The sequence below is a fragment of the Nanorana parkeri genome, unplaced genomic scaffold (assembly GCF_000935625.1).
Source record: "Nanorana parkeri isolate BGI_ZX_2015 unplaced genomic scaffold, ASM93562v1 scaffold307, whole genome shotgun sequence".
In the NCBI taxonomy this organism is placed as follows: domain Eukaryota; kingdom Metazoa; phylum Chordata; class Amphibia; order Anura; family Dicroglossidae; genus Nanorana; species Nanorana parkeri.
In genome coordinates this window covers 26,959-40,372 of record NW_017306575.1, presented here as the reverse complement: position 1 = coordinate 40,372, position 13,414 = coordinate 26,959, and the positions used below count along the sequence as shown (strand labels likewise).

At 39.4% G+C, this 13,414-nt stretch overlaps 1 protein-coding gene across 1 annotated transcript in view; it reads right to left on the bottom strand.

Annotated features, from left to right (window-relative positions):
- SLC35D2 (solute carrier family 35 member D2) overlaps positions 1 to 13,414 on the bottom strand; it is a 54,625-nt gene that overhangs the window by 29,953 nt on the left and 11,258 nt on the right. The window contains exons 4-8 of the mRNA XM_018557870.1: positions 10,720 to 10,787; positions 10,223 to 10,294; positions 5,843 to 5,911; positions 4,224 to 4,326; positions 1,611 to 1,703 (exon numbers count right to left, since the gene is read on the bottom strand). Coding sequence (XP_018413372.1) covers positions 1,611 to 1,703; positions 4,224 to 4,326; positions 5,843 to 5,911; positions 10,223 to 10,294; positions 10,720 to 10,787 — 405 coding nt within the window. The remainder of the gene's footprint in view (positions 1 to 1,610; positions 1,704 to 4,223; positions 4,327 to 5,842; positions 5,912 to 10,222; positions 10,295 to 10,719; positions 10,788 to 13,414) is intronic.

Here is a 13,414-nt window from a genome sequence, read left to right as displayed (position 1 = left end):
TCTTTTTTTCTACATTTAGCCCTGCTTCGGACAAGCAGGGCTAAATATAAAAGCAGAGGAGCCATTTTAAACGAGATATTATACAGCCACTGAAATCACCTGTATGCAGGCCTGCTTGTGACTTGTCCGGACCACCTCCATGGTCTGCCCCTCCTCCGGTTTCCTTCTTTCTCTGCCGTGGTTTTCGAGGTCCCCTGCTGTCAGGAACCGGATCTGAACCCAGAGCCTCTGGTGTAGCTGGCAGTGGTTCTACATGCGGAGCCACCTAAGAACCTTCGATAGCTCCTTGCCTGATCTCCTGTGTAATCCTCAGTTATACCTAATCTCTGCTGAACTCTGAACTCCATGCTCCTCCCTTGAACTTCCTATTTAAGCCATGGCTTTGCACTTAGTCTTTGCCAGATTATTGTGCTCCTGCCAGTATCTTGCTTCCTTGCTCCTGTGATACAATCCTCTTATACTGCTACCCGTGTACCGACCTTTGGCTGCTGATTCACCGACTACTCTCATCGTCTTCTGCTTCATACTCGATACCTTTGGCTGCTGACCTCGGCTTGTTCACTGACTACGCTTCTGCCTGCTCCTATACTTCTACCGTCTGCTTGTGTACCAAACCCGGTCTGTTATACCACAAATTTGCCTGCTGTTTCAGCTACTGGACTCTGAGCCTGATCCCAGATCGTGACACCTGCTCTTCTGGGGGACCCCTGACCACGGCAAGGCAGTTTAGGATGGAGAGCGGGGAGCAAAGTGGAGAACCTCTGTTCTTTGCTCCGTGATCAGTGAAACAGGATCGTTGTACTCGCAGCCCTCCTGTGTCTGCTGTCACAACCTAAGCTGTACAGAAGATAGAGCACATGTGTGCTCTATCTTCTTTATTGGAGGGCAGGCTCATAAAGAGAGCCTGTCACCTCTGAATGCTACCACCCAGGGGCTTCTTAGCCCCTGGGTGATAGCAATAAAGTTAAGTGAAAAAAAGTATAAAATTAAATAAAAATAGAAAAATTAAAAATTTATAAAATGTAAGAAATAAAAATGTAGTAAAAAAATAAAAAAATAAAAATGAAAAAGAAAATTAAAAATTGATAAAAGTAAAAAATAATAAAATAAAAATTAATAATAATAATAAATCCGCAAAGCCCAACCTGTATGGGGTGCCATAATTTTAACGGATGGCCCTGCCCCCTGGGACTGCACACATGCACTACACTGGTAACTGCCAAGGTGCCGACATTTTTTTATGGGGATGGAGTGGGGGGCCCTTCATGGTTTCTTGTTACGTCTCTGGGTGTTACAAAATGTTCAGTTTTTTCTTAAACTATATCACTGTACTAGCATATTGGAAAACAGTCATTCTGTTGCTCAACGATGCTCCTGGTATTTGGGCGGGCCCTTGACATCCAATACAGTGTAGGACTGCCAGTGCTGCATTGTATGTGATGCATGGCAGTGGCAGGCAACTGTTCGAGCAGTGAAGAGGAGTGGCGTTAGAATCAGTCAAACAACTGTTTTTTTTACACGTATCTAACAGATAAGCCAAAACACTTTCAATGGTATATTTAACAGACCAAAAGATAGCAAATAACAGAAGTTAATTGACCACAACTTACTTTCTCAAATTCTCCAGTCCATACAGTGAGAACTAATGCTGGCAAAAGCATGAATGTGGCATTGTAAAAAAGGACTCCAAATGTTCCCAATTCCTGTAACATTACACAATAAAGTGAGAGGGTATTAGAACTGAAGTGATATTAAACCTTAACTTTTTTTTATTTTTATAATTAAGTGTGCCAGAGGTACTTTAAATACCCTTTTTTTCCTTTACACTTTTTGATTTCCTCATTTTCTAGTTAACCCAGAACTGCTAGCCCCCAACCACATGAGGGTGTCTCCATCAGGTAGCTGGCTGCTGAGGAGACAACTGTGCGTGGTTGCTCCCCGCTGTGCCTGCACCTAGCTGTGTGATCCATAGAGACGCAGCGTGCAGCAAGCCATGTCCCCCCGCTCTTACAATCACACTTTGATTGACCCCCGTACCCTCCCGCAAGACCAGAAGGTTCGGGGAATGCCAAGTATCCTCCTGGTCCCAGCAGAGGAGACGAGTGGCCACAGATAAGTGTGGGGGGATGGGGGTAATAGAAAAGTACTAGATTTTTTTTACCTCAATGCAAAGAATGCATTAAGGTAAAAAGCACCATGTCTTTAGTAATACTTTAGGATATTTTAGATATTTTTTCATTTGGGATACAGTGGAGAAGGTTTACAAAATCTGTAAAGTTTTTAAATACCGACTGTGTCAGTATTGGAAAGATTTCCTCCTATGGGGATCACACAGGGAGCAAGGGCAAATCTCCTCAATGGGGACACAGACAGCAATAAAAACCAGTCAGTCATTCTAAATCTTGATCACTCTACACAAAGTAGAAGTATTGGCTGGAGTTTCACTTTCAAACTATATCTACGCTACTAAAAAAAAGTAAAAAGTGAGGAAAAATGGGTTTTAATTAATCAAATAATAAATATACTGTTACGCAGGTGGCAAGTATAGAACATTCAGAGATCTAATCTCCAGTTTTCTGCCAAAAATATTTAAGAAAAGGTGATATAATTAACTCGTATAAATGTCCCCTATAGAAGATATGACTGAAAACTGTTTGCTAGTTATCAGAATCTTTTACTTCAGTACATTAGGTTCCAAATCCATAACAAGTATAAAGCTAGCAGGCCGCCAGCACCTTAGTTATTAAGTAGCATTTGCACAAGGAAATCCACAATGGCAGCCCCAATATTCCTTATAGCGATGGTTTACTTGTAAGCTCCGAGTTACTCTAGTCAGAGCCTACACAGGGCTGAGGACTCTATTTGCACCCCCATGTGATAGTGCTGGGCCAATCCGCAAGGGCCATTGCTGTCACATGAGAGAAATGGGAGTAGTCACTCCTCCTTACACAGGTGTACAGGGTGTAGGAGTCCTGCTGAATTGGCATGAGTGACCCTGCAAGCAACACCCAGCTCATCAAAAGTCGATTAAAAAAATCAATTGAGCCCAATGGAAAATGTTCGGCTGAACAGCGACTACATACTCTCAGATTCAGTCACTGTTCTTGTATTCAGGCAGCCACAGACAGCAAAATCTGGCAGTGAGATTCCTCCGTGCTGTTTAAGGTGGATGGGGCAATCAATTGATTTTTTCTCATCCTGTGGACTGAACAAGAGAAAATCAAGCCATCTACGGCCATTTCTGGTGCCCTGAGTTTGAACAGAATGGCAGGAAAGCTAGAGTAAGGTGAGAATGTGCTGCTGGGAGATCATACATTAAAGAGACTATGTCCCTTTGCCGATTCAAATTCTCCAGGGCTATGGAAGTTAACACCAAAAACAACTTGTATTGGCAAGTTTTACAACCTAGAGGGAGGGAGCGGTAATGTCGTTCTCCCCTACTCACGACCGTGCTCAGGTTTAGTGACTGGACACTAGGCTGCCCCTATAGCTGGAAGCACTGGGTATTGTCCCTAGATTAGGTTGAGGAAGCAGTGGTAGGTAATTGCTGGAGAGGTGAGTATTAGTGGGTTGGGGAGGGGGCCCTTTTCACAGACAATGTCAGTTCAGTCTAAATGGGTAAAGTGACAGGGTCTCTGAAAGTTAACTTTTGGCTTTGTCATGCATAGACAAAAACAGGTTTTCACCACAACAGCCAGAAAGGCATCTCATGAGATTAGAAGGGGCAGAAAGTTTTCATTACTGAAAGCTTTATGTAACTATGAACCAAAAAAAAAAAAAAAAATAACTTTCAAGGGACATGTGCTATTTTAGGTACAATCGATTTTTAAAAATGTGGTTGGGTATTTTCCTGAAAGAGCAAACTATTAAGGGTTACCTCCATTCTAAAAATACACAGCACATTGATCCACAGGTTTATAAGGATTGTCACTTGGGGTCATGAAGGATATTTTCCTGTTAAACTGGATCATGCTTAATACATCTTTTCGCCTTTATTAGGATCCTCTAGGGGTTCTGAGGATAAAAGGTGTTTGTTTTTTAAATTAAATGAAAGGACATTTATCTTTTTCAGCCTAAAATCATATAAGAACCGTCAGTTAAAGGCAAGAATACGAACACACCTTTGTAAATTTGAAGTTCAGTCATATAAATAAATTATTATTGATCTCCGTTTTTATTTCTATATATATTAGTAAGATATATATTTTAATTGAAATAATTACCTTAGGGTTAATTTTTTCTTTGGTATAAACCCCATATGAAGCTGTGAACAAGTCATTCAACAACACAATGCAGTATCCTTCCAAATTAAAAGTAAGATCAAAACTGAAAAGAAACATTGACATTCTGACCATTTTCAATGGCAGGTATTTAAGAAATAGCAGTTAATACACACACATACATACACACACACACACACACACACACACACACACACACAATTACCAGTCTAATATAAAACATATAAAAATGCAAACAACTATAATAAAAGGAAAGAGCAATGTGCAAACAACAGCAGTAACTGACAGCAACTAGCCATCATGTTTCACTGATGGCTGTAAACTGAAATCTGTCTGTTATCCATTACTGACCTTTACACATTATTATTATGGTTTACACTGTTTTCTCAAAAACCTCTATAACTAATAAGATTGTAGGGCTAGTAAGTATAAATTGTCCATCTTACTAATGGCTCACATCTATAAAGGGAGGTCTTACTAAGCCATAATGAGGTGGCATAGGGAGTGGAGTTCTTGACCATAGTAGTTGGTCAAAATGTACATAACAGGGCATCATTGAATTCGTGCTCTTGGGCACTCTACAAGGTACATAGCCATTCATGCAGCTGTAAGGGCTTGCTGTATATGTATGGTTGTAGATTAGCCTACAGTTGTTATTACTGACTGATCTGTTTTTATTTTGGCACTGCCAGATGGCAATTGCTTTGTGCATGGGCTCCTTCGGATGTAAAAAAAGACAATGGTCAGAGGCATTCCTTATAAAGAGGCAGCTTGAGGTGACATCTCATTGGGTCACGCAGGGGAAGACAGAAGGGTGCCTGTTCACTTTCCTGCCAGAGCATCCCAGGTTGCTAAGGAATCTTAGCAACCTGGGATGCTCTGGCCAGCATCCTGCCAGCTTGTGGCAACCAGTGGCGTCACTGGTTGCCAGGAGCTGAACGGGACGCTCTGGCTGGCGTCCCTCTCAGCTCGTGGAAATCTGTGATGTCAGTGAGCTGGGCGGAATGTCCGAGGTAACAACCACAACACGCCCCCACCATCGCCCACACCCCCCACCCGATCACAGGGGAATCTCAGGGATTTGCCTATAGATATTGATCCCCAGAGATAACACAGCTGTGGACATTCACACTGATGCCATGCCAGCCTTAATTTCTATGGAGCGTCTGTAAAATGTATAGATCACTCACAATCAGAATGAGCATACCTCTGACTGATATCTGAATGTAATGCCAGCTTGAAGCCTAAAAAATTTAAATGAGGTGTTTAAATAAAATTAAGTTTGCTCATCCAATTGATTACTTCTGATAGTAGTTTTAATAACCTGCAATCACAAACTATAAAACGGCACATTTAAGCAGAAGAAAGAGAAGAGTTATTAAGAAAAACAATAAAGCTTTCATGGAAAATAAGAAGCATTATGAAGCAAAAAAGTAGCACAGGCTAACGATCTGTAAAACAGATAAATCAGTGCATAAAATAGCAATTGAATGATTGGTGCTTTGCAATATTGTATTCAAGCAAAAGAAATCTCAGCAATCCATAAATGACTAACTGGCCTTTGGTGACAGCACAGACAAAAGCCCATTATTAATTCATACCTGGCTGCTATAAAAGCGCCGATCATCATGGCTGATACACTTAAAGCAACAGATAGTGAGTATCTTTTCCTGCAAGAAAAAGAATGAATAAATATTATCTAGCACTACAAATAAAATAAAGTAGTTATGAATACATTTACAAACAAAATAGATTTTAAAATGATGATTCAGAGACACAAATAGGAACTCTTTTTTTGTCTGTGCGCTGCCTTTAATGTATTTTTTCTACTTAATAGAATGTACTATAGCTGCATTTTTCTATTGCTTGGGTTGAGGTACACTTACACTACAGGGTTTCTGATACTAATAATAGGAAGAAGAATGTAGAAATGAATGACTAAAAAAAGCTCCATCAGAAGAGAACGCTGTGTGGGTATAGGGGGATTAATAATGAATAAGATACATACTCTCTTATAATGTCAGCCCTCCCGACCAGATTTTGTTCTTGAACTATTTTTGATAACATTAAATAGCACAATCTGCCACTCGATGTCTGGGCAGAGCTCAGCTCTTCAAAACTAATCCCAAAGTATAGACCCATGCTGGGTGAAGCATGTCATTTCTTGACTGGCACAGACCTCTGCTGTGAGCTTAGTTCTGAAGAGGCAAGCTGAGCTTGGTTTGGTGGCAGGGCATGGAGATGACACAAATATTACAAAAAAGCTTATATGCACAGAATCTAAAGTGCTGACTCTTCAGAGTGGGACTTTTCATATCACAAAGTGGTTTGCTGGGAGAGCAAAAAAGGTCATAATTTGGATGCATACACATGTAGATGTGATTGCCATGCATTTAAAGTCCGATCTTTGATTAACTTTGAAGCAAGAGAGTCATTGTTTACCTTACATGGCGGGACTCATAATTATGCATAACAAACCCAGTCTTTCAGATAACTGACTCTTGTATACCTCCCACTTGTCCCTCATTTAAAGGGATGTGAAACCAAACTACCTCTGTCCCTCTTTCCTCAATTGCCCTTCTTTCTGGTCTGATGTACAGCTATCTATGAAAAGGTTATTTAACTACCAAAAAGTCTAATTCTGCACTAAAACTTTTATCCCATCTCTTAATTATCTTGTTTGCTATTTTGAAAAGCCAGAATAAAGGAAGAGTAATGGTGGGAAAAAAAACAATTCTGGGTTAAACAAATCATTTTTGACATATAAATTCTTAATGGTCCTCATATCTGGAGGCATGCAAGTGGTGTGTTCCTTGCCTCAATACATTGTGCTGGAAGATGCCCCTTTTTCTTATCTCAGATAAAGTTTGTAGATATAGTACTGTACAGTGAGTATTGTCACCCTAGGACAGGAATAAAGGAATACAAATCCCCCAAAAACTAGTAAGCTGCAACATATACATTTTTTAGGGTTTATATACACTTCAAGTGTTAGTCTTTAAATGTTAGGAGTCAGGGCATGGGGGGTGATGGGGTATGTTCACCTTTTTGTGGTGCTGTAAGTCCAGAGCCAACTGCTACTGGGGCCAGATTCTTGGCTCCCAAACCTAATTTTTATCATTGGACAATAAAATGGTAGTGGACAGGGCTTACCTATGAAGTCAGGCACCTAGGTGGAACTAAATTGGATATAGGCACAGTGGGGGCTCTTCCTGCCAGTTATGGTAAGTGTAGGCATTGCGTGGTGGCTTCTCTTTGGGAGACTTGTACTTCTAAAACATTAAAATGAAGTACAAGTTAGATACCATTGCAGTGCCGGCTGGATGGCATAAGTAAGTTACTGACTGGTTTTAATTCTTGTCTAGAATTGTTCTTATAAGTACATTATCATAGCTTTGGATACATTTTATCCTTGAAGTTTATGTAGAGACCACTATTTTCCACATATAACACATCCAACACAAATATTGAAGAACAGGTGAAGCTTATTCCACGAATAATCAATACAGCATCAAATATCAATGTTACTGTAAAAATAAGGCTGTTGATTCATTGACTGAACAGGAGATGTCACTGTTTCCCTTTGCAGAAAGCACCTTATGGTATCTATCATCTCACAAGTAAAATTTCATTACACAAGTCACTTTCTTTATAATGTGTTCTGAAACGTGTTTAATATTAATTCTGAATGTTTAAACACGTTCTGAAACAAATGCCTGTATAGAATGGCATCACAATTTACAGTTCTAATTCTGCCCAAGATAGATTTGTTCAAAGAGATGCAAATATCACCCTCAATATTTGAAAAGTACAATACCGCAATACTAAAATGCTGATTTGAATGAATGTGGTCCTAGTCTAGAATTGACGCACTGACAATTTAAAATGATTATATTTCCACTGAGTAAGGAAAGAACTACGTGACTCTTTCAAACAACTCCAAAAAAAAGGAAGTTCAGGATTGTTAGTGTAATTCCACATCACGGTTACAAGTTTCACCCCAATGAAGAAAGTAGCTGACGAAGCAAATAACAAAAGGCCAAATTCCAAGAATGCAGAAATACAAATGAAGAATAGATCGTGTTTACGTCTGCTCCATAGCAATAAAGCTGAAGTTTATTCTGCTGATGTTTTGCCGTTGTTGGGCCCTCTGTTCCTCCTTCATTAACCTACTAATGACATTTTTTACATGTAATATTTCTGTTTTCATTACATGCCTTAATTTAGATCCAGTGATGTCATCACTAGTTCTCGGTTTCTCTATGACTAGTGGGAGAGGCCAGCAGTGCTGTACATAGCTTCCTGAAAATATCACCGCACACTGCCTCTGTACTCCTATCAAAAACCCTCAGCCCTAATGCAAGCAGAGGGATGGCTCTTGGGAGGAGTTATGCAAACATCAACAGCTTTGATGGGTGGGTATACATGTATTAATAAAGCAATTCCAGCCAACAAGGGAAGGCATTCGGTGAGCTACTAATGGCATCCAGTGAACACAGCAACTGTGGTAAAGTCAGAAAGTTCATTCAGTTTTGCTTAATCTGAGCTCTGCATAATTCCAGACAGGATAAGCACACATAGCTACATAAGGGTTAGATAAGAGGACAGCAAACTTCCTGAAGCCTGTGGGGTGTAGCTTCATCTATTTTACATCATTACTGACATTCAAACTTCAAAAGGCAGGTTTGAATCTCATTGGTAGCTGTGAGAAAGTTGTATTTTTTTTTTTAGTTCAGGCTTTCTGAATGTGGTGTACAGGAAGCATGCTTGATTGACTGGTTCAGCATCACCAGAAGCTGTGTACCAGGATCAACAGTTTCACAACAAAATGGGCTAGGTTGTCATGGTGAACCACAGCTATGTCTGGATGGCAAACTTAACTACTCAGCAGACAGGCTATGGATTTTGTTATGCTTCCCAGTGTTTAATTTTCAGTTATGTGTATCGTAAATTCAATATTCTGCTAAATATGATTGACTGCTTTTTATTTAATTGTGGCAAAAGGCTAAATACTTTGACAGCTATCAGATATAACACTAACATGTATATAACCAATTTGGAAACATTAATACAACATCTTAATACACCCTAAACTACATTTTACAATGAAAGTCAGTCCTGTCTTGGTCTTAACTGGCTGCAGTTCAAATAATGCAAGTTTTGGGAGAGACTGAGCAGCAGCATTAAAGTCACTTCTTTCTGTATATTCAAAGTAGAAGCCTCAGCAGCATGTAAGACATGCACAGGTACAATTAAAGTACAACTAAAGGCTCTGAAATAACGGTCTAAAAAAGTATCCAGCTACTATGTGATGCACAAGCTTCATAAGTAAAACACAAAACGTCATTAACCATCCCTGACCAAGCCAAATGCTCCTTCATTTGTGTCTCACACACTCCTCGCAGGCACTACAGCTCACAGTGGGAGGTGTGAGTAACAGAGGCCATGCTGTCAATCTAGAAAGCAGTGGACAGGACTAGGAAAGGGCAGCTGCTGATTGACAAGTTACAGGCTTGTGAACTAGCAGTGACAATCCTGATATCCGCACCCATGCAAAAAAATGTTATCCCACTATAGTGCACGTAGGCACAATCTACATGAAAATGCAACTCTGCTCTGAATTCAGGAGTAATGCAGTATTATTGCCACAACATTACAGGAAGATGCATTGTGTGGACTTCACTGGCAGGATCAACAGGTATTTGGGACTTTGCAGGGGGACTAAGAGAAAAGAAAGTAGACTGACCCTAGAGTATGCGTGACTGACATGGAAAAGACATTGCACTTAGCATAAAAATGCGGCTTAATGTGTCCATTTTTAAACATTACAAGGACAAAAATAATACAGTGCCGAACAAGAGTACAATAAATATAAAAAATAAAGAGTATAATAAATATTACTTTTTGTATGACATGCAAGTATTTATATTGCATGTCTTACAAAAATGGTAGCCTGGGGGTACTAATAAAAATATGATTACCTTAGTATGATCATCTCAAGGATTAAAGTAAATAAGATACTAAATTTTCGCAGGACACTGAACATCGGCAAGCTGCAGAAGAGAATCAAAAATGTACTTATAACTTTTACGTACTATACATATATATCAAGCAGGTAAATGAAATATTACTGCTGGTTATATTTGGAGGTGTATTTTATTGGAAGAAGACACCAAAGAATCTGCAGCATTATGAAATTACATTTATAAAGTGTTTTTTTTTTTGCTAAATTCACATAGATACCATTATAATCCTATTTTAGCAGTGTGGTTCCTTTAGATCTTAGTACTACATAATTCTAGCAAAGGCTCTGGATGCAGGTTGAGATTATTATGCTGCAAAACAGTAAGGGATGATTTATAAACAGTTTGCATAGCAGAAAGGTATGCAAATAAGATTTGCAGCACACAAAGATCACAAGATCACATGGAGAAAAGATCTAATGGCTTGCAGATATGCAACTTATTATTTTCATTACCTGAGCTTCTGTGTACTTAATAATCCTGTTAAATGATTTCCGATGTACAGCAAAGGCAAGGGAAATAGCTGAAAAACAAAGTGATGTGAAATGAAGCCAGTTCTATTTTAACATAAAACTAAAAATTATAAAAGACCAATATGTATGTATCAAAATAAATTCATGACATTTTTAAATACACCTAGTATAAGCACTAAATCTGTCCTTGCATGGGATTCCTGCAATCTCCGGCACAGGAAGACTGAAAGTAACAAGCCTTATGATGGGGAGGAACCTTACCACATAATCCAGTTTTTCATTATTGCACAGTGCTGTTAATCTAACAGTGGAAGCTTGCTGGTGGAAGGAGAGATTAAAAAGAGAGCAGAATGATGACCTCACCAATGTGCTGATGCTTCTTCGCTGTGCAATCAGCAGACTAGGGGCTGGGAAGTGACCAGTCAGGAATGCTTAAACATCTATCTAAAACAGCTATCTGAATGATAAATTCTTTATCAGATAAAACAGCAAATAAAAAAATGCATATCCATAAAATATATATCTATAGATATATATCTCTCTATATATAGAGATATATATATAAAAATAAATATGAAAAAGCTTTACTCCCATGCGACAGAAGACAGGGTATATCTCACCTCGCCAGGGGCCCTTTTCTCCTACCTTTTCTATCTTCCAGCCCCATTGCCTCGGGAAGCCTTTCTTGAGTATCCAATACTTTCATGAGCGTTGGATGTCCATGACCCCCGCTGAGCCCTGTAATGACAAGGTGGGGGGAAGGAACCAGCACAGGGCAGGTGAAATGGGCATTCAACACTCACAGAAGTGTCCAATGACAAAGAGTCATCCGGAGGCTGCATTGCTGGAACAGAGGGGAGGTAGAGGAAACAGGATGGACCTGACAGAGTGTCTTTAAACTAGTGAGCTAAATTGCAGCTGTTCACACAGGTTCATTCCATCAATTAACGGGGTCTCAGATATCTGCTGGTCATAACAAGTTGTAGGATATGTAATGGTGCATACAATTAATTTACATTTATGACTTCAAATGCAAACTGAATGTCAAACTTGTCATTTTATGTTAGGGGAATGAACGTTTGTTAAAAGCATTACTGGCATTGGGTGGGAGATTTATCAAGCAAGGTACAGATAGAATGATGTTACTTTAATGTAAGACAGTCTGATTTGTGCTAGAAATTCTCCCCAAACTCAATATAAACCTTAAAAATGCATGCAAGTACCTTAACTATAAACAAAAATGTATCTTATTTGTGTATCACTCAGCTGTAGATCCTCAAATCATCTCTGAATTGGTGCTGACACTGTCCTTCCTTCTGGAGGGTGGCTACTTTTGTTCCCCATGGTCCCTGTGTGTGTTGTAAAGTAGCCACTGCTCCAAGCTCACTCCCATGATGGACTGCAATCTCAGGATTAATTTACTAATTTGTATTGAGATTGTAGTCTATCACGGGAGAGAGCTTGGCGTGGTAACAACTTTACAACACACACAGGGACCATGGGGAAGAAAATTAGCCACCCTCCAGAAGGAAGGACAGTGTCAGCACCAATTCAGAGATGATTTGAGGATCTACAGCCGAGTGATAGTTAGTTAAGGTACTTGAATTAATTTTCAAGATTTTACTCCTGAGTATAGTGTCACTTTAATAAAGGTCTCCTCAAACAGATATAGAATCACAAAACCTTTGGGATAGTTTATCAGGAATTTTCCAGACAGCATACAAAATTTCTGAAATTAGCGTATGTATGGTCCCTGTGTGTGTTGTAAAGTAGCCACCACTCCAAACTCACTCCGGTGATAAGACTACAATCTTATGTTTAGTTTACTACTTTGTATTGAGATTGTAGTCTATCACTGGAGCGAGCTTGGAGTGGTGACTACTTTACAGCACACAGGGTTTCAATAATCGATTATAATCGATTATGTCGATTAGTTGTTGCAGCCCTAGCTGAATGATACACAAATAAGATACATTTTTGTTAATAGTGAAGGTACTTGAATGCATTTTTAGGATTTAACTCCTGAGTTTAGTGTCACTTTTGCCGTTGAAAGTTTTATATGGAAGCCTATGTATGAATGTCAGATAAACACTAAGAAATTTGCAGATACTTGCAGATACAGGGCTTGCAGCTTTTTCCAACACAGAGCAGACTGTCCTAAAGACAATATGTAAGGCCATACAGGTCACGTGAACAATGAGTACAGGTACAATTACTGTCAGGCAATGCTTTCTGTATGTTAAATTCAAACAAAACTCCCAAAAGGACACCAAGTTGCCCTGTGTACAAGTAGTCCTGTTCACTAATTGAATCCACTACTTTAAAAGGAGCTATTACCAACATATAAATTGTTATCAATATTATACCACAGGATTTATATAGCACCAACAGTTTGTGCAGCGCTTTACAATACAAGGAAGACATTATAATCACAACACAATTCAAGACAAGATGGTAAGGAGGGCCCTGCCCGTAAGGGCTTACAATCTAAAAGGGAGGGGGAAGTGATACATGAGGAGGTAGCTGTGTGGGGAATTATTTGAGAACGTGATGGTTCAGTGGTTAGGTTGAGGTGGGATAGGCACCTTTCAAAGCACCGTTCCCACTTCACCTAAAACAAGAAAAATATTTTAGCTACTTTATGTATTATTGCCAAGATTTACTTCTCATAAAAAAA